Source organism: Denticeps clupeoides, chromosome 18, assembly GCF_900700375.1.
Source record: "Denticeps clupeoides chromosome 18, fDenClu1.1, whole genome shotgun sequence".
In the NCBI taxonomy this organism is placed as follows: Eukaryota; Metazoa; Chordata; class Actinopteri; order Clupeiformes; family Denticipitidae; genus Denticeps; species Denticeps clupeoides.
The window spans coordinates 11,672,942-11,696,218 of NC_041724.1; the positions used below are offsets into that span (position 1 = coordinate 11,672,942).

The window sequence follows — 23,277 nt, forward strand, 5'->3', positions numbered from 1 at the left end:
TTATTATTATTAAGTTATTTATTTTCTGTATGATATATTTGATGAATAATTTTTCTCTCTTTTTCATTTTCTATTTCAATTTTGTCTATCTTTATGACTTCAAATGATATTTTGAGTTCTTTCTACACTTTCTATTTTGTATCTTGTGAATTCTGTATGCCAGACTGTGGTGATAAAATAAAAAATAAAAACATTTCTCTTTGTCAGTCACATGAATTAGTTCTCTGTGATGCCACCAAAATTCTGATGAATAAATTAAATGATCAGTATCTTTTTATTGTTTTTGTTTTGTTTATTTCAGACATGAACTCAACAGGAATCTGGTCATACACATATTTCATTCAACAAGTTTACAGAAAAAGTGCCATCATTACACAAACCTAGTGGTTCTCCAACTTTTTCAATTATTTCCCACTTGTTGTGAAGAATATTTCCATTCCCCACTTTGAGTGGGTGGCATCATGTGCTGCCAATCTGTTTGCATTGCATGCAACAGAAAGTTTAACATGTCTTGCATGGCACAATCATCAGCCAAACAAAACCCATTTCCATGTAAACTCTACGGCCAATCAGTTACAAGCCACAGGCGGTATTTGGCGAGTTCAGTCTGCATTGTCACAAGTGAAAAACTATGATTGGTTGCCACTTCTCAAACTATACATACAATGGATATGGAAAGTATTCAGAATATCTTGCAGATTTATTAACAAAGAAAAACTGAAACATTACATGGTCTTAAGTATTCAGACCCTTTGCTGTGACACTCATATATTTAAGTCAGGGGCTGTCCATATCTTCTGATCGTCTTTGAGATGGTTCTACACCTTCATTTGAGTCCAGCTGTGTTTTATTATACTGATAAGACATGAGTAGGAAAGAAACACCCTCGTCTATATAAGACCTTATAGTTCACAATGCAGGTCAGAGAAAATGACAATCGTGAGGTCAAAGGAACTGCCTGAAGAGCTCAGAGACAGAATTGTGACAAGGCACAGATCTGCCCAAGGTAACCAAAACATACATGGAGATAACCAGGCACATATCATCACCAACAGTGAAGCATGGTGGTGGCAGCATCATGCTGTATTTTTTATTTTTTTTTTTGCAGGGACAGGACGACTGGTTGGAATTGTGGGAAAGATGAATGCGGCCAATTACAGGGATATCCTGGAAAACATTTTCCAGGGTGCTCAGGACCTCAGACTTTCCCAATGGTTTACCTTCCAACAAGACAATGACCCTAATGTCACGTCCATGCGGGCATGACGAGGCAGGTGAACGGAGAGCAGGACGAAGAGTGACGAGGAATGAAGGACGCTATCACCGGACATCACAAAACAGGGGTTTAATAGTGAATCACAGGACAGGTGAGACATCCGAGATGTTGACATGGGTGAACACGGAACATAACATTAAAGACCTGACGACGAACAGAAAGAACAGGGCAGCTTTATACAATTAACACAGGTGAAAACGATTAGGGAACATTACACCGGACAACAATGAAACTCCCGTCCGGAGTAACCCCATTTCGGACCGGATCATGACACCTAAGAACACAGCTAAAATAACGAGTGGCTTAATAACTCAGTGACTGTTCTTGAATGGCCCAGCCAGAGCCCTGACTTTAAACCCAGTTGAGCATCTTTGGAGAGACCTAAAAATGGATGTCCACCAAAGTTTACCAACCAGCCTGCCAGAACTGGAGGGGATCTCCAAGGAGGAATGGCAGAGGATCCCCAAATCCAGTTGTGAAAAACCTGTTGCATCTTTCCACAAAAAAATCTCATGACTGTATTAAGTCAAAAGGGAGCTTTACTAAATACTGAGCAAAGGGTCTGAATACATAGGACCATGGGATTTTTATTTAGTTTTTTCTTTGCTAATAAATCTGCAAAAATGTGAAGAATTCTGTGTTTTTCTGTCAATATGGGGTGCTCTGTGTACATTTAATAAGGCAAAAAATGAACTTAACAAACAAATGGCTGCAATATAACAAAGAGTGAAATTTAAGTCTGAATACTTTCTGTATGTTTCTGAAGCTGCTTTCACATTGAATGCAGCCAAGCTTGGAGAAGTTGATTATAGCAGACACTCAGTGTCCAGAGTTATTTAATTTTACCATTTCATCATGAGGGTGGTGCACAGTGATTGCGTTAACCATACCTACTTTTTGCACGGAGCCCCTCGACAAGAACAGCGCTTTCACTGCAATTACTGAGGGATACAGTATGGCAACCCTGCCATGCCTGGAGCATATGTCACACCTGCATCTGCATGTTACACCTTACATCTGCATCTCTGACTGCCGTGAATGAGCAGGTCACTAATGTAACCGATGTGAAGTCTTTGTTCCTCCATGATAATCACTCTAATGTTAATGTGAAACATTAGTTTAGCGAATCTTTGCCCCACTCTTTTGACTCTTTGCCCCACACTTTGAGAATAACTGCAAACCTCGAAAGCAATGGAATAACTTCATTGAAGTTTCAGTGTACTATAAATCACCTGTAAAAAAGAAATTGGTAACTAAAAAAACTTTTCAAATCTCAAAAGGCGAGTCTCCACTGACACAAAAACCAATCATGCATACACCACCAGTTTTGTACACTTTATTTTAACATAGTGCAACAAAACACTAAACACTTGCTATTCTCTTACCCAGTCTTCCATAGATTTTACTGTAACGCCACCCAGTGTCAAAGTCTGGGCTTTTTGAACTGATAATTTAATCAGATTCCTTCTACATGAAAAAAAAATTACAGTTTACAGTCCTTTAGCCCAAAGCCCTACTACGACGCAAGCAATTTAATACATTTACCTGGAAGCAGAAATTCCTCATAGTATTTATCTATTATTTGCCACTTTTTACCAGCAATCTTCCCCACAAAAACAGCCATGTTTTATGTGTGAGTTTGTGTTGTGTGCATGATATGGTTTTCACCACTGCGCATTTCTCGTCGATGGACCACTGAATCTTTGTTGTTCACCAAACCTGAAACCTCCTGGTGACATGGGCAAGGACAAAAGGACAAAAAAGGAGATATATCAGTATCTGCCACTTGGAACTTTTTTCTGAGACTTTACCTGCTTCTTCTGCATGACAATATTTTTTTTTCTTAAATTGGCGCCTAATTTTGTGGGTATGCAACTGAACACCTTATTCCAAAAATAACAAATAATAAATACAGATTTACTCAGATTTACTTTAGTTGACTTTAGGCTTAAGTTGCAGCCAAGGCATAATCATCACGTTCTCTTGTTCTACCTGATCCGCACTCCACTTTTTCAACGTTTTCCAGTTGCTGTTTCAGTGTATCGAGAGTGTTGGCTGCAGTCTTAAATGAGAAGCTCTTATTAGCAGCGATGCTGGGGAAGCCTTTAGATCCGAGAGGGGCAGAAAACACCGAACATTTCTGCAGAGAGAAACAAACAAGACAAAATTTGAGAGACCAAAGCTGCAGCCATGGAATCACCACTGAGGGAAACAAATCTATCATCTACAGCCTTGAAAGAAGCAAGCACTTTTCTATTGGGAAGGGCAGCTCCATAGGACACAAGCTTCTTCTGCAGATGGTTACAGTGCAGTGATGTTACCTGTAGGAAAAAAATGTTATCCTCTGTGTGTGAAAGCTGCTGTAGCTCAGCATCTCTCCTGTTTAGCTCAGTGATCTCCTCCTCCAGAACCTTCTGGTGATCTTCAGCACAGTTCTGTTAACAGACACAGACAGTATGGAAGAACATCACTGAAAAGCATCCCTGAAAAAAGTCCTGAAGTCTATCATTCCTTTTTTGACTCACCTTGAGAGCTTCCACAGACCTTCTCAGCTCCTGCAGCTCCTTCTCTCTCTGCTGGACTTTCTTCCAGGAATTCTCCTGGGTTTTTTTCAGCTGTTGCTGTATTAATAAAAGAAAATATTATATGTAACGTACTATGTTCTATAAACAGCAAAAGTGATGCAAATATCATCTGTAGACAATTTATTTCTCTGTTTTTATAAACCACCATCATTCATCTTATGTTACATAAAGCTCATGTGGATGTCTGAGTAGAGGCACAATATAAAAAAAAAAACAATACAAAAAATAAAATAAAAGGTTGCTAAAATGTCTAAAACAGGTTTTCTTCCACAGAGCTCCGGTTCACTGAATGTCAGTGGGAATCTAAACCTGGATTTATTTTCCAAAAAGAGTGAGTTTCCAACATGCCTGTGTGCACGCGGAGCTCCTCACATGTTCAGTGAAGCAGTGTAAAGGCAGACAATCAAAATAAGGAGGTTATAATCCCTACATATTGTAATGCCACACGATTTCCCACAATCCAGGCGGAGGTGGTGAATCCTGAGGCAGGATTATTTTTATTATTAATTTATTATTATTATAAAAAAAACAAACAAAAAACTAAATGGCAGCTGCTGTTAAGGCAGCTCACAGCTCATCCTCTGTCGTCGCTGGGTCTCTCGACTTCAACTGAAGTACATGGCTTGTCTGCTTTGTCTACCACTGCACAGTCCTCACCTGCTTCTCTGTCCTTTCAGCTGCGACCGACACTGTGTCATGATTTTTGTGTTGATCTGTCATACACAGATAGCAAATAAATGTCTGATCAGTGCGGCAGAATATTTCAAATATTTTGCTGTGCTGAGGGCAGATCCTCTCCTGTAGTCGTCCTGTTGCATCAGTCACCATGTGTGCTCCTCTTGGGATCAGCTGATCATGAAGGTTGAAGTGGGTTTCGCAGTAGGAGAGCAGACACACCAGGCAGGACTTGACGGCTTTGAGCTTCCTCCCAGTGCAGACATCACACTCCACGTCTCCAGGCTCGGCGTAACAAGGAGCGGGAGAAGCAGCCTGGAGTCTCGTCCTCCTCAGTTGCTCCACCATCTCAGCAATAAGGGGATTCTTGCACAGAACGGGCCTTGGTGTGAAAATCTGTCTGCACTGTGGGCAGCTGTAGAGCCCAGTCTCATGTTCTTTATCCCAGAAGCCCTCAATGCACACCATGCAGTAATTATGTCCACAGTGAAGGCTTACTGGATCCTTCAGCACGTCCAAGCAGACTGAACAAGAGATGGTGTCTTGATGTCTCTGAAAACCATCTGCCATTCTGATGATTTGCTAACAAACCGACACAGTCAACAATTTTTTTTCCGTCTTCACTTCCTGGTCGCTGTGTTAAATCAGGGAGGGGCATAGTACAGCATTTCTCATCTACTTCCTCTTTCACTTTATTTTTTAAAGAAATACACAGTGAAATACGCAGTCCTTGTCACAATATCTAAATCTAAATTAAGCTTTTGACATCTTTTTCTCTTTCTTCTGCCACTATTATTTGGGGACACTTTATTAGACTGTAGAGAGAGAGTAAGTTGAGAGTAACCCCGGACAACCGTTCCATGACTTTGTGTTGCAGGGCGGAGGGGTCGTGTGTTGGTGGTGCCCAGGAAAACGGTGCCACGAACCACCCCCTGTTGTGGGACTTCCTTCCACAGATTTACCCAATACAGCTTAAGGGCACACAGGTTCGTTACTCAGGAAGTAACAGACAAGGGTTCGAGCAAAAATAATACATTTTACTTTTTATAAAGAGAAACATGCATTAAATCAAAAGAAAACTTAAGGAAGGCAATAAGTCCATATAAGCATTCAGACAGATAAAATACGTTCAGCAGTAATAGTAAATGGTTTCATGCAGTTGCACACAGTCCTGCAATGAAACCCAAACAGAAGAGATAATAACAAGCTGGGTGACAGCGGGGATGGTGACTCCGATGGAGCGGGTCAGTCGCAGTTCCAAACACCGCCAGCCAGGATCCTGCTGCCTATACCGAAGTTCCCACTGCACACCAGCAGGCACGGTACTCGAAAAAAGAAACGAAAGCAACGAAACTGCAGCCTCTGGTCCGACCAGGGGGCAGCCGGGCACCTACACAGTCCAGGCCAGTAAACCTGCACGCTGCAGGAGATGTAGGTCCCTAATTCCACCGTTCGGAATGCACACGGACAACCAAATCATCCTGCCACGCCACAAAACTGGAAGTCAGAAGTGGGAGTGCACAAACAACGGACGCATATCACCTTCCCTGTGCTATGCTGGGGCTTTTATGGGGGAGTGTCTATCTGAGGATTGGTTGACCTTTACAGTAATCGACCTAGGAGTCAACCCAGATGGTAGCCACACCCCATCCTGCCACATTTGCACCAAATAACAAGCTTTCTGTGGTTCTGATCAAGAGGACAACAGCTTTTAAACGTTCCACAATGCCACCGTGATGCTGAACTGCAAACTCTGCTGTGTTTGACTTCTCTTGAATTAAGTTGCTAGTAACAGTCTGAATATTTAATTATTATTGCAGAGGACTGCAGTGTGAAGTCATGTGAATCTGACCTCAACTTAATGGTTACGTTCCACCACTAGATGTCCCTGTGATTACACGTGTATTATGGAAAAGATTGGAAAGTAGTAAAAGGCCAATTTGCTAATGCTGGAATACTCAATCAAAAATACTGAGGATTGAAGGAAACAACACAATTTATTGTGTTATTAAATTGTGTTATTCATCCAATTGTTTAATGTGACTACAGCAGACCATTTTTAACTCTACCAACACTGCAAGTCTTGACCCATGCATGGACATGGCAAGGGTCCCGCTGCCTATGAGGGACAATTCTGGCATCTGCAGTGGCCGTGGTCCATGCTTTCTGTCAGTTGGTTGTGGAGAAACAGAGGGAGCTTATCTCCCTGGAGGATGGTGAATGGTGAATGTTGCTTTGTGTGGCTGCTCACTGTGGTCCATGTGACCATCTCCCGGGCTCAAAGCACCACCTGTTGCATCATGGCCTTTGCCCAACGAGTGTTACTTTACCACATTATCACTTCGGGTTGTTCCCTTCTCCTTCAGTGGCAGTGATGCATGGCAGAATCAAATGAGAACATTGGTTCAGAAGATGTAACATTAGCAGTAGGGCTGGGCAAAACAATAATAAAAAAAAAGATTAATCCAACAATTAATTTTTCTAAATCAGCTCATTTACACTCTTGATTATTTCAACATTAATTTACTAATTTAGGAATCTGTACATTTACAAAGTTACAAAATTAAATTAAGAGTAAAATAAGTGCAAATTAATGTCAAAGGTAGCTTAAAAAAAAAAAAAACACTTTCTCAGAGTAATTAAAAGAATACTATAACCACAATAACCAATGTAATTTGGGGGGTTGAATACAGAAATTGTTAAACAGCAGCAATGGAAGCCGGCAACCCACCATGGTGTCCTTCCAGAAACAACAGAACTACGTAAACACAAAAAGCTCTTAAAAGTGTTACCATGCATTAAGTCTCAAAGTTCATTTTTCATCTGATCGGATCAACTGAAGGTGCAGGCAATTTTATCATAGGTGGAAAGCATCACGAAAGATGATTAGGCCAAGGTTTTTGAGCTGCTTAAACATGTCACATCATGGGCATCCTACACACCAATGACGCACACTTCTGATGCAATCGATGATGTCGACGCATCACCCCAGTCCTAATTAGCAGAAGTGTTTCCTTTCTAAATGAATGATCATGACGAGTTTTGAAAGAAGGTTTTATTGGTTCTTTTATTGGTACACAGGACCAGGATATACCTGTATCCCATCTCCAGGTTCTGCCAGGCTGCCGTTTCTCTCTTCCATTTGATCCTGTTCCAAGACCCCACCAGCATGCCAAACCTGTTAATGGTCAAGCAGGGAGGCTTTTCTTTTTCCCACGGGGGACAGGGAAAAGCTGATACTGTATAAATACGGGGCTCAAAGGACCTTGGAGGCCAGGGCCATGCCCTGGGACTAGATACCAGAGGGACCGAGGGACACTGGCTGCTACATAAATGGCAGGCACTGAGGGAAAAGCAGCCCTTGGGTTTCTGGGACCTGCCACGCGAAGTGTGGCCAACTCAGAGGCGTTCATTAATCTTCCTGAAGTCCAAAGACAAACAAAATAAAAATCACAGAGAACACACCCATCCATTTCAAAGTATATATACTTTCATTGTTATGTTTCACACAAAAAAAATAAGACTACTGGCTGTGGAGTGCTCCACAAATGGTATGATGGTCATGAAAATAAAGAAAACACATTGAATGAGAAGGTGTGTCCAAACGTTTGGCCTGTACTGAATACAATGGTGTGAAAAACCATTTGCCCCCTTCCCGCCTTTTTAAGATCATGCCACAACATCTCAATAGGATTCAGGTCAGGACTTTGACTAGGCCACTCCAAAGTCTTCATTTTGTTTTTCTTCAGCCATTCAGAGGTGGATTTGCTGGTGTGTTTTGGGTCATTGTCCTGCTGCAGCACCCAAGATCGCTTCAGCTTGAGTTGACGAACAGATGGCCGGACATTCTCCTTCAGGATTTTATGGTAGACAGTAGAATTCATGGTTCCATCTATGACAGCAAGCCTTCCAGGTCCTGAAGCAGCAAAACAACCCCAGACCATCACACTACCACCACCATATTTTACTGTTGGTATGATCTTTTTCTGAAATGCTGTGTTGCTTTTACGCCAGATGTAACGGGACACGCACCTTCCAAAAAGTTCAACTTTTGTCTTGTTGGTCCACAAGGTATTTTCCCAAAAGTCTTGGCAATCATTGAAATGTTTTTTAGCAAAATTGAGACGAGCCTTAATGTTCTTTTTGCTTAAAAGTGGTTTGCGCCTTGGAAATCTGCCATGCAGGCCATTTTTGCCCAGTTTCTTTCTTTTGGTGGAGTTGTGAACACTGACCTTAGTTGAGGCAAGTGAGGCCTGCAGTTCTTTAGTTGTTGTCCTGGGGTCTTTTGTGGCCTCTCGGATGAGTTGTTTCTGTGCTCTTGGGGTAATTTTGGTCGGCCGGTCACTCCTGGGAAGGTTCACCACTGTTTCATGTTTTTACCAGACTGATAGATCTCAATTACTTTTGTTCTCATTTGTTCCTGAATCTCTTTGGATCTTGGCATGATGTCTAGCTTTTGAGGTGCTTTTGGTCTACTTCTCTGTGTCAGGTAGCTCCTATTTAAGTGATTTCTTGATTGAAACCGGTGTGGCAGTAATCAGGCCTGGGGGTGACTACAGAAATTGAACTCAGGTCTGATGAACTACAGTTAAGTTATTTTTTCACAAGGGGGGCAATCACTTTTTCACACAGGGCCATCCATGTAGATTTGGAGTTTTTTTTCTCCCTTAATAACGTAAACCTTCATTTAAAAACTGCATTTTGTGTTCAATTATGTTATCTTTAACTAATAGTTAACAGTTTTTGATGAGCAGAAACATTTAAGTGTGACAAACATGCAAAAGAATAAGAAATCAGGAAGGGGGCAAATAGTTTTTCACACCACTGTATATAAGTGAAAATATTGTGAAACACTGCAGCACAGCACATGGTGCACAACGAAATGTGTCCTCTCCATTTAGCAGTGTGTGGGGACAGTACTTTGCTCAGTGGTACCTTGGCGGATTGGGATTCACACCAGCAGACTTCTGATTACAGGGCCTTTTCTGCTCACTAAAATTATAAATATATGTAATAATATTATATTTTTAGTAAATGTTTTCTTTTTTTTACTTCCATTTATCAGATTCCTGTGGGGTTCATCACATCATTTATCATTTGCATTTTCACCACTGCAAAGATTTATGAACTGTTTATTTATTTCAGTAATTTGAACAGAGGGTATATAAAAAAGACACATAATTCGATGAAATGTTAACAACAATTTTTATGAACAAAGGCAGCATGATTAATTTTCAGGGTGTCAGGTCAGGTTTAACAGTGTTGCATCATGAGACAAAATATGAAATATTTAAATGATACCAAAAGAGGGCAGCATAGCTGCATTCTTAACACAAGGCTTTTCTAAATATATTTTACTGTTTAAAACCCTGACATGATTTGTATTTAATAAAGGAAATGGTAGTTTGACATGGTTAAAATTATATATAAAGAGTTCAAATACACTGGTCATCTATAAAGCAAGTAAAAATGATAAAAAATTTAAAATAGGTTTTGCAAAGGCATAGCACATATCAAGAACTTTTTGAGTAATTAAGGAATAAATAGAAGCAAGAAATTATTCAGGTACAATGTTTAAAATTAGAGGAGCCAATGGCTTAACCTCCTAATGCGGAGGTGACACAAATGTGATCTCTGTCAGTTTTATTTCGTAATGACAGAATTTGAAAAAGGTGAAAAAGTGAAAGTGAAGTGATTGTCATTGTGAAACACTACAGCACAGCACATGGTGCACACAACGATATGTGTCCTTTGCTTTTAACCATTACCCTTGGGGAGCAGTGTGTGGGGACGGCGCTTTGCTCACTCGCAGACTAGCAGCATTTTAATTCCAGAATTATGACTGACAACTTAGTGAATCTCTCATTCGCAAACACTCCCAACGTGCTACGTCTTGTATAGCACATTGAACATTCCCACCAATCAGTGCACTGGCATCAAAAGAATGCACTTCATGAAAGCTTCAACTTCAGGGATAAATCAAGTTTTTTAAATTGAATTGTATTGGAGCAATCAGCCTCATTGCCCCTTCCACTCCCCTGTGAGTAAGGAGTAAGAATTCACACCAGCCCAGGACACCATGGTCAAAATCAGGAGCCACAGCAAGATCAAGATTGCTTTTGCTCCACATAGCACTAAGGGCTAAACCTCATCACAGAATTAAGTTGATTCATACTATAATAAAATAAAGATTAAATAATCAAACAAAAAAAAGAAGGTGAATGATTGTGAACAGTAAACACCAATTTTGCACCCGTCCTGGTCTGAGACATATGGACACACCGAGACCAGTAGTGCTGTTGCCTGAAAAAAACTTAGATTCACATCATGACATGCAGGAATAAGAAGAAACGTGGGTACAGAAAGTGTATTTCATCTCCATTCTAGGTTATATAAAAAATAAAAAAAAACGACACTGCACTTTCAGTAACAAGCTTGTCTTTGTGAAAGATCGGGTCTAATATACACGGCAATCTATCATTCTGGGGCCAGGATAAGGGCTCTTATCTCCCTCTGAAAGCACTCTCTGCATTGCCGTCCTGCTGCTGAATGCAGATCCACAGCGATGGTGAAATGCTGAGATGAGAACCTCAAAGGACCACTGAATATCTGGAATTACAGCTGTAGACCAATAAACTGCAGATCATGCGAATTATCCATCTACCATCCATTTTCCAAAAGCGCTTATTCAGGTCAGGATACAGGGAGAGAATCCTAGCAGACCCTCAGACAGGGCCCCAGGGTGGACACGCAAACACACACACACACACATGCTATTTTAGCATCACCAATTCAGCTAACCTACTTGGACAGGGGGAACAAGCTGAGAGAAGCCACGTCAAGACTGGAGCCCTGACTTCTTGTTGAGGTTTGCCGCAAACAGAAGTCGATGAAAAAAGAACAGCTGCACAACTGAACGCACTGCATGCACAAACAGGCAAACCTAAACCCTGCATTACAGAAGCCTTTAATTCAAGGAAGCGCCACAAAGTGGAGCTGCAGAACTTAGTATGAAAACTGAATGTATTTTATATTGCCCCCTTATGGTGTTGAAAAACTATTACTCCAGAATTTAATACTTCATTATACACATGCTGTAGTCATGTGACAAAAAAGGCCTAAAGTAGGAATGACTCAAAGATGAAGAGTCTCTGCCACAGTGTTGCCAGATACAAGATTGTGTCAGCCCTACATATTGCACCCATTATGTGTTCAAATGCAAACAGAAACTCCCAGAACTATCTGAAAAAAAGTGTTGAAGCACCATGATTACTTAATGTAGCATACAACGATGAGAAATGGGTTCAAGCCTTTTTTCCTGAAATATCAATCTCAAAACCACTCAATCTGGCAGCACAGCTTGAACATGCATTTGTAGGAATAATGAGAATTGATTTTGGATTGAATTGTGGGCCCAAGAACTGAAATCGAAATGAATCGTGCGACCCTACACGGAATGAATCGGAGGATCCAGAGGTTTCTGCTACACCCCTGCCACATTATACATGTAATTCAAATGTTCACTACTTCATCAATTCACTATCTGCTTCATTTTTAGGTATTAATTTTAATACATTTTAATGTATTTTGCATTTATTTATTGGTCCCTTTGGTTTGAATTATTCAGTCCTGATCAGAGGTGAAAAAAGTACTGAAAAAGTAAGTATCTTTACTTTGCATAAATTCTACTCAAATAAAAATTACTTAATTTAAAATGGACCTTGAGTAAATGTTACTTTCAATTAAATTTTTCAATTAAAATGGAGTAGTCATAAATCCAATGCAGCACTAGTTGTTTTTATTCAACTTTTAGGTGTATAATGTGCAAACTATGTTCAGACCACCTCATAAAACATTTTAAGCCACAAAAGTACCAAATTCTGAATTGTATGGTCATGCTCTTACAATATAAATATTGTAAGCATAAACAGTGCATCCAGAAAGTATTCACAAGGCTTCACTTTTTTAAAAAGTGTTTAAAGTTTTTAATTGCTTTAATTGTTTAAAGTTTAAAAGTTTTGGGAAATATATTAAAAATAAAAAACTGAAATATACAAAAATATTCACAGCCTTTGCCATGAAACTCCAAAACGTGCTCAGTTGCATGCTGTTTCCCTTGATCATTCTTGAGATGTCTCTGCAGCTTAGTTGGAGTCCACCTGTAGAGAAAACACTTTTAAATGATTTGGAAAGGCACACACCTGTCTATATGCAGTCCAACAGTTGACAGTTCAGAGCACAAACCAAGCAAGAAGTCAAAGGAATTGTCTGTAGACCTCCGAGACAGAATTAGCTTGAGGCACGAGTCTGGGGAAGGTTACTGAAAAATTTCTGCAGTTTTGAAAGTCCCAATGAGCACAGTACCCTCCATCTTCCATAAGTGGAAAAAGTTTAGAACCACCAGGACTCTTCCATGAGCTGGCCAAACACCTAACCTGAGCGATCAGGGGGGAGAAGCGCCTCTGTCAGGCAAGTGACCAAGAAACCGATGGTCATTCTGTCTGAGTGGACAGAGGAGAAACTTCTAGGACAACCATCTCTGCAGAAATTCACCAATTCGATCTGCATGGTAGTGTGTCCAGACAGAAGCCACTCCTTAGTAAAAGGCATATGGCAGCCTGCCTGATGGACGCCTGATGGACTCTCAGACCACAAGGAACAAAACTTTCTATGAATGCCAGGCATCACATTTGAAGGAAACCAGGTACCACTCATCACCAGGCCAATACCATCCGTACCAGTGAAGCATGGGCATGGTAGCATCATGCTGTGGGGATGTTTTTCAGCTGCAGGAACTGGGAGACTAGTCAGGATAGAAGGAACGATGACTGCAGCGATGTACAGACATCCTGGATGAAAACCTGCTTCAGAGAGCTCTTGTACTCAGACTGGGGCGACAGTTCATCTTTCCGAAGGGGAACGACCCTACGCACACAGCCAAGATGTCAAAGGAGTGGCTTCAGAAAACTGTGTGAATGTCCTTGAGTGGTCCAGCCAGAGCCCAGGTTTGAATCCGACTGAACATCTCTGGAGAGATTTTAAAATAGCTGCACCGAGCTTGTAGCATAATATTTTAAAAATTGTGAGTTTGTTATATGCTCGGAGCAACATTTTGGAAGATTTCATTACAAGTAGCAGAATAACGTGAAGAATTTTATTGGTTGTTGTGTTGCGTTTTGCCCAGACACAGTAGTGCTATTTTCTGATTGGCTGTTGTGTAGGCGTTTTCTTTTTTTGATTGGTGGCTAATTGACCAGCTCTAGGACCCATGGGTGAGGCGCTGCTGTCCGCGGTCTGAGAAATACTCGGTAATGGGGAGGTTTTCCAATGTAGCGAAGTAAAATACCTATGTAAAAATGTACTAAAAACGTAAAAGTAAAATGACTTATTTACAAAGAAATAAAATAAAATTACCAATTACTCAATTACAAAAACTACTCAATTACAGTACCCACCTCTGGTCCTGATTTGGCACATTCTTATAATGTGTCTGCGTTCCTAGTTGCAGCCGCCACTGTGCCACACGGCAAATTCACTTCAAATGAGAATTAAAAAGTGATTCATAAAAAGGTTATTTTATGGGTAAGGCATTTCCCAGTTGTCTCTTAAGTGTGAAATTGTATTCATTATTGAAAACTCACAAAAGAGAGCAGCGGCGACATCTGTGATGGCGCTCAGGAGAGGTTTCCTCCACGCACACCTCTCTCACTCCGCTCGGCCTCCTACACACACAGATGCCACCAGGTCCACATTGCACCATTCTCCATATGTGGCCATCTGCTCTGGGGTGGGCTGGGCGCATACAGATTTTTTTCAAGGACAAGACCGTCTTCAGTATGGACCACATCACTTGTCACCCTGTTTAAAATCATCTTTTAAAAAGAAAATCATCAATTTCTCATGACCGTTGTCATTAGAAGAAACATTTATTGTCTTTCAAAATCTTTTTGAAAGGCACACACAGCATGTGGGTAGCAGCCTGGGACACGTGTGATGGACATCCACCACTCAGGCCCTCCTCTGCTCCATTATCCCCAGCATCTGTACTGGCCTGTGCCACTGCAGCACTGGGAGCTTCATCTGAAGGTGACTGAGCAGGTGACTGGTTCGGAGCTCGGAGACCGGGTTGGACCCCATCGACTGGATCCTCACAACACCATTACGCCAGGAGGCGTCGAGCTCGCGGCTCTTAACGAAGATGCCAATCCTGCCTGGTTCATGTGTGTGTGTGTGTGTGTAGTTGGGGAGGATGAAAGAGCTCAAGTGAGGAATGCGCTTGTTCGCCCTATTTGAGGAAGTGTCGGAGCAACATTGGTAAACATCAGACGTCACTCTTACTTTTTTTTTTTTTTTTTATATTTCCTAATCTCCGAGGCAGCATTCCTGTCACGTCACATCTCTCATGTCCTCTCCACTCCACTCTTTCACCCTCAAAGAGACAGAGTGAGGATTTGCGCTTCTGCCCTGAATTATAAAGTGGATTAATGAAGAATTTAAGCAGCGCTGCATTAGAAATAACATTTCGAACTTTTGAGAGTGGGGGGTTGAGTCACAAAACTCCCAGAACCATCCACCTTTTCAGGATTTATTAACACGCCGGCTTAATCAAAATCACCTTCATTTTAAAGAGGCTGTATGAATGATGTAAGTGAATAAAGGTTAGACACCGAAAACAAAAGACTGGAGATTTAAGATTAAAAAGGTAAAATTTAGTGTGTTAGCCTAAATTCAAAAGTTAATGAGAACATTTTTAAAAATCATAACAACATGTCCTGTTCAGAGTATGAAGGAGTCACATGCTTGGATTTAAGTGCGTGATGACAAATAATAACTAACGCATATGTACTGCAATACAGATGTTCTTTTCTACTTTTATTTTGTTCAATTTATCAAACTCTCTCTCTCTTGAATATGGTTCATAGTTAACTGATGATAGTATTATGTGAAAAATGTGTTGAGTTTTGATTCACTCCTTGTATGCTGCAGTTTCCCACAACCCAAAGTCATGGGATGAGTCCTGGGAGTCCTGGGATGAGCCCAGGTCCACATTAAGGGGTTATGGATAAATCAAGGTGAAAAATGGCTCTATGAAATAAAGTTAAAAGACTGGTCTCGGTAATTGGACAGTAGGTGTTTTTCAATAATATTTTAGGCTATTGCCACTCATTGGCAGTGACTGGTTGCAGAAAAATAATAAGGACATAATGAAATTAGCAATTCAGTTTTCCTCTGTACTGCTGATAATATTGAGCAAAACTGGACTGTCCAGATGGAATATTTGCACTTCAATTTTTATATTTGCATCTCCAGCTAAATGAAGTGCTTATGCATAATAAATAGTAACTTTTTCAGATCTTGCTCCTCAGTATATTGCAGTGCTTCTTCGTCCTCATTTACCACCACGTTCCCTCAGTCCCATCGTCTCGGATCTTCTAGTGGTACCTCCCTTAGGTTATTTTCTACGGGTGGGACATTTAGTGTCTAAGGAATTAGCTCCTACTTATCATTGCCACTGTCTGGAGACAGCTGCAGCATTTTAAATATGTGTGAAACATTGTAGCAATATCCACAGAATGTGCAAGAAAAAACACAATTCAAATGCCAACCAAGTAAAGGTGTTGGATTGCAACTCATTTCGAATCTAAGAAAGTGAAGTGATTGTCACTTTGACACACTGCATAGCAGTGTCCTCTGATTTCAACCCATCACCCTTAGTGAGCCATGAAAGGCGCCCGGGTAGCAGTGGATTTGAACCCGTTTCGAGTCCGTTTCCTTACTGGCGAGGTTCGTACTAAGCATGCATGTGCTGCGAAGAGTGTCAGTTTGAAAAAAGTGCTCTGGATGTTCAGCCCCATGCTTGTGTGGCTTTCCTCCGTCAGTGACGTGCTGCTGTGATTTCATCCCTCCACGGCATGGCACCCTGTCCAGTGGTTGTTACTGGGAACTGGGTCAATGCGACCCAATGAATAGAAAATGAGTGGACAGCGTAACAAGTGCGTGTGAATGAAACACAGTTAAGGGTAGAAAATAAAGGGCAGAAGACAGAAGAAAAGTAGGACAGGACAGACTCAAGCTTTATTTCAGACAAACATCTTTTATCCCCATTGTGGAACTGTTTACATTACGGTTAAAATCAGAACAAAAATGTAATCAGTCCAGAACATCAACATTCCAGGTGGACTCTAGTGGACGGAGGGAAGAGGAAAGAAATACACTCTGGGAAAAGGAGCGAAAAAACCCCAACAAAACCAACAAACAAACAAACACTACACTACAGAAAAAGAGGTGGAGGGAGAAGCCTACTACTACAGATTTCTACACACTTGTCTCTGTAATGTCAAACGGACAAAGTCACACTATGGCATTTATATTACACGTCATGTTCAGACTCGTTAGATATTTGTCAATCTTCATCTTTACAAAGTAAAAAATATATAGAATTAACAAAGAAGACTCTTGCAAATATGGCCATTTTTTTTTTGTTGTTATGCGTTTCAGCAGGAGCGGCACGGCTGGGCGTTTGTTGGTGAACGAAGCGTCATTTACATCTGTACAGGAAAAGAGGGTCTGGGTGGAGGTTATTGCGCATTTGTACACAAACAGAGCGGGGCGGGCCTCGACGGGCGGGGCCGAACGTCAGTGGGTCAGGCGGTGAATGCGCGATGGAAGGGCCGTACGCAGTGAGAGGTCACCAGGAGGCTGACATTGCAACATCTGGAGAAGAGAAAAAGTCTGTACAGTGTCGGTGAGAGGGCAGCGGCCTAACCCTATACACAATAAAGGATCAGTGTATGTGTAAGACTGTGAGTGTGCCAGAAGAAGGAGTGAAATAGTGAAATGGTGAAGTAATAACCCCTACAAGATTCTCTGGGCCGCTGGGGAGATGAAAGCTTTTGCACAACGGTTGTCTAATGGTCTCTTACTACCCATCAGCCCCTTCTTTTATGATCACAGGGGCATATAATTCATCTCTGCAGAGACAGTGGACGCAAAAGGAAATGCTGCATATTTCAGGAGGAGGACTTCACTGAATCAATCACTTGATCAGACACACATACACAGGAAATGATGACATGACGATGATGGGGGAAAGGAGGACATCTCACACACACCCCTAGCATGCACACTAACAAAAAGACCCACATGCTGACACAAACACACACACACACACACACACACACTGTACACATAAGATTTGGTAAAGATAGAAAGAAAGCCTTACTGAATGTGACTGTTGTTTTTAAAAATCGGCAAATAATTTCCACACGGACTAGACCACGGCATCGAGGGAAATTTGCGGAGCTGCAGTGAATGCGTGCTAACTGTCAGTCTGTTAGGTGAATCAAACACGATGAGGCCTTGACAGCCCTTTTTTAATTCGGAACGCTTTGCCTAACATGGTTTGTGCCATGGAGGCCGAATCCAACACTGAGTTCATTGCTGCCATGACGACATAAGCCCGGAAATGAATAGTCATATAGAGATGTAGGACTCAGCAAAAAACAGCTGCCTATGCCGCAGAATGAATGAGAGCGGGAGAGAATTTGAATATTGTGAATTTTGAGCGTGTCTGGAACAGATCTCTTTGCTTGTATCTTATAATGGGTGCAGTGACGGCAAGTTTTATTCAGACCGGAGAGTCTGACTTTGGGTGAAAAATTTAACTAATTTAAAAATTGATTTAAAAAAAATAGAGACTGAACCCCCAATAACAGAGTTTGAAATGTAATCATTTGTTTTTAAAGGGGGGAATATTTCTGACTCTTGTGTTATTTTTCCTTCAAAGCAAAAAGCTCTTCACAGGAAGTTTGAAAAGGTCAGAACGGATGAGCAGATCATTTGAGCCGTTTGTACAGGAACTTCTGCTCTTGTTCTGTCAAGTCATCCATTGAACAAAGCACTGTGCAGGGAGTGAAAAAATATTGGATGATAAGAGCAAAGGTCCCAAACCCTGTCAGGCACACAAACTCCACGAGCTCTTGGAGAGTGAAACTTCTCCCCCATTTAATCCTAATGAGACATGCCTGACATGGGAAGAACCTCAAAGGTTTTGATGGGAGTGGTGAAAGTGTCGATATCAGGTCTCGTAACCGTGGAAATGTGGATTGCATAAGGAACATTGAGGGAACTATATAAAGAAGTCATTATTATGAAGATAGAATGCTATGTTTATCTTGTCCATGCTCTGCAGTTACTGGCATGGAAATACTAAATCACTCAAGTTTGATGGACTTTTCCCTTCTGGAAACTTAACACTCATATATTTCTAGAAGGATTGTATTGGCCTTCTGGAAAGAAAATGTTGAAGACATCCAGAGAGCTCTAGAAAATCTAAAGTGATATAATCTCAGTAGGACAGTGTGACACATTTATCTGGCCTGTCTGTGGAGAGACGTGTACATCCATCATCTCCCTGACTTCTGTCGTATAGGAAAAGACAGAGGAGTGATGGTGCGAGAGGGACAGGTCAGGGAGGTGAGGCAAGAGAGCCTGAAGAGAACCGGTTTCCAGTAGGAAAAATGAAAGAGCAGAGGATCCTACATGGATCTCAGTTGGTCTGCATAGCAGGCTACAGAGTTTGGGATGAAGCAGTGGATAAGATGACAGAAGAGAAAAGGTGAAAGTATAAGGAAAAAAAAACAAGGAAAAATGGTGGGTGGGGTGGTAATCATAGGGGAAGAAAGGTGGGGTTTAAAAATGGCCAATCACTGGAATGGCTTCTGATCTGTGCAGTTGGACATGTGTCCTTGGTTGGCTGTAGAGAGGGAGTGGGCGGAGCTACCAGACGTAGCCAGTCTCATCATCTTTGTCATCATCTTCATCCTCGTCATCTTCAATGGCTCCGCGTGGGTGGAGGCGGGTCCGCCTGCCCTTCTGTGTGCCACGCTTTAACTTTGGTGGCTCCTCCTCTTCCTGGTCATCCAATAGGATCACTGCTCCTCCACTGCCGAAATCTCCAGAGGTCTCCTGGTCCTCCTCTACACACAGTAGGGAAACAGAAATAAAGCAACTTGAGTCTAACAAACTGAAAGCAGAACCCATTACTCCTGCTCACACCCGGCCCATTTCCATGACGCAGCACTGTCAGAACATCTCCACCTCTTTCTGTAGGTCTGTGTACTGCATGAGAATTGCTGTGATAAGGTGAAAAAGGAGCTGACACATGCTGCAATAATGGAGTCAGAGACACAGCAGAGGGACCCACTTGACAGCTTGTACCCAACACACACACACACACACACACACACACACACACACACACACACACACACACACACACACACACACACACACAGAACTTATGAATGACAAATAAACAAGACCTTTCCAGCAGGAAATATTTTTTTACGATTCTCACATTTTCATTTAGCACTCTTTACACATCAAAACACATTTCAATGTTTTATTTTTATTTTTTTGGATGAAATTTTGTTTGAATACATCTGGAATATTCTTCGAAGGTTACCTTGAAATAACTATACAGAGCAAGTGTAACACAAAAAGTTAACCTTTTTTTAGAGTGTCTTTTACTATGAACAAAGTTTAAGATGGCAGATTTCTTTTTTTATGCAAGATTGGGTGAATCCAAAGGTTTAGATGCCCCAAAGGTAACCTTATCAAAGGTTTCAGACTAAAATAAATATATTCAGCTATGGCTTGATCACAATCATTATTATAAGTCCTGGTGATAAACCTTCTATCCTCAAATGTTCCTTGTCTAGTTTTAAATTACTGGCAAATTATTTCTCACTTTTTTTGTTTTGTACGTTTGTTTGAACTTGTACTTTTTTGATTTGTAAGAAGAATAAAAAAAAACAAAAGAAAAAAGCATTAATCTCAGAATTATGCATAACAAAATCATTCAAAAACAACAACAATCAGAAGAAATGAAATTTGGTAAAATCTAGTCCAAACGTATGCGATTAAGCAAAAATCATGTAAAATAGGTTTTTCAGCAAGCATATTAATGTAGGCACTAGACTATTATACTCCTATTAAGATTTTATTCTTATATATTTATTTTGAGGTCTAAGCATCAGTGTGTTTGTGTGCACAATAGTGCAGAAATTCTCTGTGTGCTGTCAAAAATATCATGTACAAGAATGAAAAAAAGTGTTACTAGGAACTATCAAATATACCAAAAAACACCCCTACATGCAAACACTGTATAAGTGTGTGTGTGTGTGTGTATATAGTGTTTGTGTGTAGGGCTGTGTACACATACCACAGGTAGGGTTTCCCTGTTTCCTGGACCCGGCAATCTCGTTGCCATACTTGTCCACACACCAGCACTGGCCTGTGCTAGCATGGCACTGCGTTGCCTTAAAATAACCATCGTCGGTACACCTGGGAATATATGCTCCTACACAAAAACGCAGAGACAGAGAGATTAAGAGAGAGTTGCACCATATACAGTTAAACCTTTAAAGTACAACATATGCATAGTTGAAAAAGAAAAACAAAGCACACCGCCTGACACCTCTGCATAATTTATGAAACGCTTAGAAATCTGAAGTTGCAGTACATCAAAAAAGCAAACTTGGAATAACAGCATAGGGCTGAAAAACAACACAGACAAGCAGAAATCACATATAATAAGACCTGTGCTTTAGTGACCAAAGGAAGCCTGTGTGCACCAAGGCTAAAGCCACACAATAAATTACCTAATCGCAGCTCCTGAGACAATGGCTATAAATCCTGCTTAGGTCGACCTATTGGATGTGAATAATGGTGATTTTATTTCAGATTTTCTAAGGAGGTGAATAGTGTTACCCCTCTCAAATGTGCCCAATAAACAGACTCAAATGTGCCCAATATACATACACAAATCCATTCCACCTATACACACGCTGAGGACATTTCTCAAAGTCTGTTTGCAGGTGAGTTATGACACAATCACGATTATGCGTGATTATTGATGCCCATTGGGCTGAGGGGACTGGTGGGAGGGGGCTCAGGGAGGAGTTGTCAGCGCTGCGTGTGTGTGTTATTGATCACGGAGGGAAAATATCAAGTGCGGCTGCACATAAATCAGAGGGGAGCGAGAGAGGCATTAGAAATCAAATCAATTACGCTCACAGTGAAGGATCCTGAAGGAGCGCTGCTCGCTGCCACATGCACAGGCACACACTCACTCACCTATCAGGGCCTTCCGCCGACTCTGGCTTTGAATCCTGTTCATTTCATTCTGGCAAGGGAGACCTGGAGTCACATAGAAAAACACCGTAATGAACCTCAAACATATACAGAGTGTGCACACCCTCTCACAAGTGTTTGTTTTTCTCTTTAAGGTAAAATTGACAGTAATGTCATGACAAAACTGTCAACAACAGTGACTAAGGACACTGTATGACACTACAACCAATAATCTGAAACGTTTGAGCTACATCACTGCCACACTTTCAATTGAAATGCAGTTACAAGTCCTTGTTTGTCACCAAAATTATTTCAGACAGCATTAAAAACTGTAGCATTCAGAGTACAATACATTGTACTGCAAAAGCAGAGAAAGTGGGGATACTAACTGTACTCTACTGATATTAATCATAATCAATAATCAATGAATTGTTGTGATATGTAACAACAAAAATGACAGTATACAGTAAAGATATCTAAAAAGAAATGTAAATTTTGATGGAAACTAAAAACAGTTTTGCATTAAAAATACTTAATTCCCACTCTTCCTCGCTCACCATCAGGTTTCTGGAAGCAGTAGCACCACTCGTTGTTGGAGAGCTTTCCGTCTTTGAAAGAGTCGCAGGAGTTGAAGAGGGGCCTCATGCACAACTCGTACTTGTCAAGGTAGATGGCGCTGAGCTCCGTGTGGTCCAGAAGGAGGTCATAGTTCATATCCAGCTTATTGAACATCCATCCCAGAGAGTCCTTACAGATGGGGAGGATGCTTGTGTCAAAGCCTGTGCAAATAAAACAGGCAAGGGCTGAGAGAGTGTGTGTTTGTGTGTGCGTGTGTGTGTTAGAAAGAGGAAAATGAGAATGAAAACAAATAGTTTCATTTACATTTACGGCATTTATCAGATGCCCTTATCCAGAGCGACTTACAATCAGTAGTTACAGGGACAGTCCCCCCTGGAGCAGCTTAGGGTTAAGTGTCTTGCTCAGGGACACAATATAGTAAGTGGGATTTGAACCTGGGTCTTCTGGTTCATAGGTGAGTGTGTTACCCACTAGACTAATACCACCCATGCAATCTAATCAGAAACTGGGAAATATTTCATTTTCATTCCGTTCTTTCTGTCTCTCTAGGTTACAGTGTGGCATGACTCACGGCCTTGTGAATTGTCGTTGGCTAAGCTCTTCAGGTCTCTGTTGGCGTCCAGGTGCAGAACTCCAAACCAGTCTTTCAGCCGTGAGGCCAGGCTGCGGAGGTCACTGTCGCTGCAGGCTACCGGGACAGAATAATCAGAAAAAAGAAAAAGTGAAAATCACAGCTGCTGTGGCTCAACAAGAGATACGGAAACCCGGCATGGCCAAGGTCACAAACATCAGAAAGGAAAATCAGGAAAACAAAATCCCTCAAAGGCAGGAGACAGACAGAAGAGGAGAGGGAAAATGAGAGTGAGAAAAGATTCTGACTACTTGCACTACCATGACAGTATCATCGGGGTCAACTTGTCATGATCTGGTCTGGAAGGGGCAATTCCGGGTCTGGGATTCGGAGTTTCATGTTCGTATCCTGGTTGTTTTCACCTGTGTATGATTGTATAAGGCTGCCCAGTTTTT

The 23,277-nt window shown here is 41.3% G+C and overlaps 2 protein-coding genes across 4 annotated transcripts in view; both read right to left on the reverse strand.

Moving 5' to 3' along the window:
- Positions 1 to 1,939: 1,939 nt before the first annotated feature.
- On the reverse strand, positions 1,940 to 5,175 carry LOC114768428 (E3 ubiquitin/ISG15 ligase TRIM25-like). The gene is made up of 5 exons (XM_028960697.1): positions 4,519 to 5,175; positions 3,802 to 3,897; positions 3,598 to 3,711; positions 3,269 to 3,416; positions 1,940 to 3,005 (listed from the first exon to the last, which is right to left on the reverse strand). Exons 1-5 carry the CDS (start codon positions 5,104 to 5,106, stop codon positions 2,941 to 2,943), a joined length of 1,011 nt encoding a protein of 336 aa, XP_028816530.1. The 5' UTR covers positions 5,107 to 5,175; the 3' UTR covers positions 1,940 to 2,940.
- An 11,409-nt stretch (positions 5,176 to 16,584) lies between these two features.
- Positions 16,585 to 23,277, reverse strand: part of spock1 (SPARC (osteonectin), cwcv and kazal like domains proteoglycan 1) — a 175,236-nt gene continuing 168,543 nt past the window's right edge. For all 3 annotated transcript variants that reach the window (XM_028959788.1, XM_028959787.1, XM_028959789.1), the window contains 5 exons: positions 22,823 to 22,939; positions 22,230 to 22,451; positions 21,676 to 21,738; positions 20,762 to 20,899; positions 16,585 to 19,514 (listed from right to left, as the gene is read on the reverse strand). In XM_028959788.1, coding sequence (XP_028815621.1) covers positions 19,315 to 19,514; positions 20,762 to 20,899; positions 21,676 to 21,738; positions 22,230 to 22,451; positions 22,823 to 22,939 — 740 coding nt within the window. In that variant the 3' untranslated portion in view covers positions 16,585 to 19,314. The remainder of the gene's footprint in view (positions 19,515 to 20,761; positions 20,900 to 21,675; positions 21,739 to 22,229; positions 22,452 to 22,822; positions 22,940 to 23,277) is intronic.

What these genes read in the sequence shown, in the direction of transcription:
- LOC114768428 (XM_028960697.1), bottom strand. Translation starts at nt 5,106, where the DNA reads ATGGCAGATGGTTTTCAGAGACATCAAGACACCATCTCTTGTTCAGTC. An exon ending in GGTCTGTGGAAGCTCTCAAG is followed by an intron (nt 3,712 to 3,801) that starts GTGAGTCAAAAA and finishes GTCTGTTAACAG; the next exon opens with AACTGTGCTGAAGATCACCA. An exon ending in ATAACATTTTTTTCCTACAG is followed by an intron (nt 3,417 to 3,597) that starts GTAACATCACTG and finishes TTCTCTCTGCAG; the next exon opens with AAATGTTCGGTGTTTTCTGC.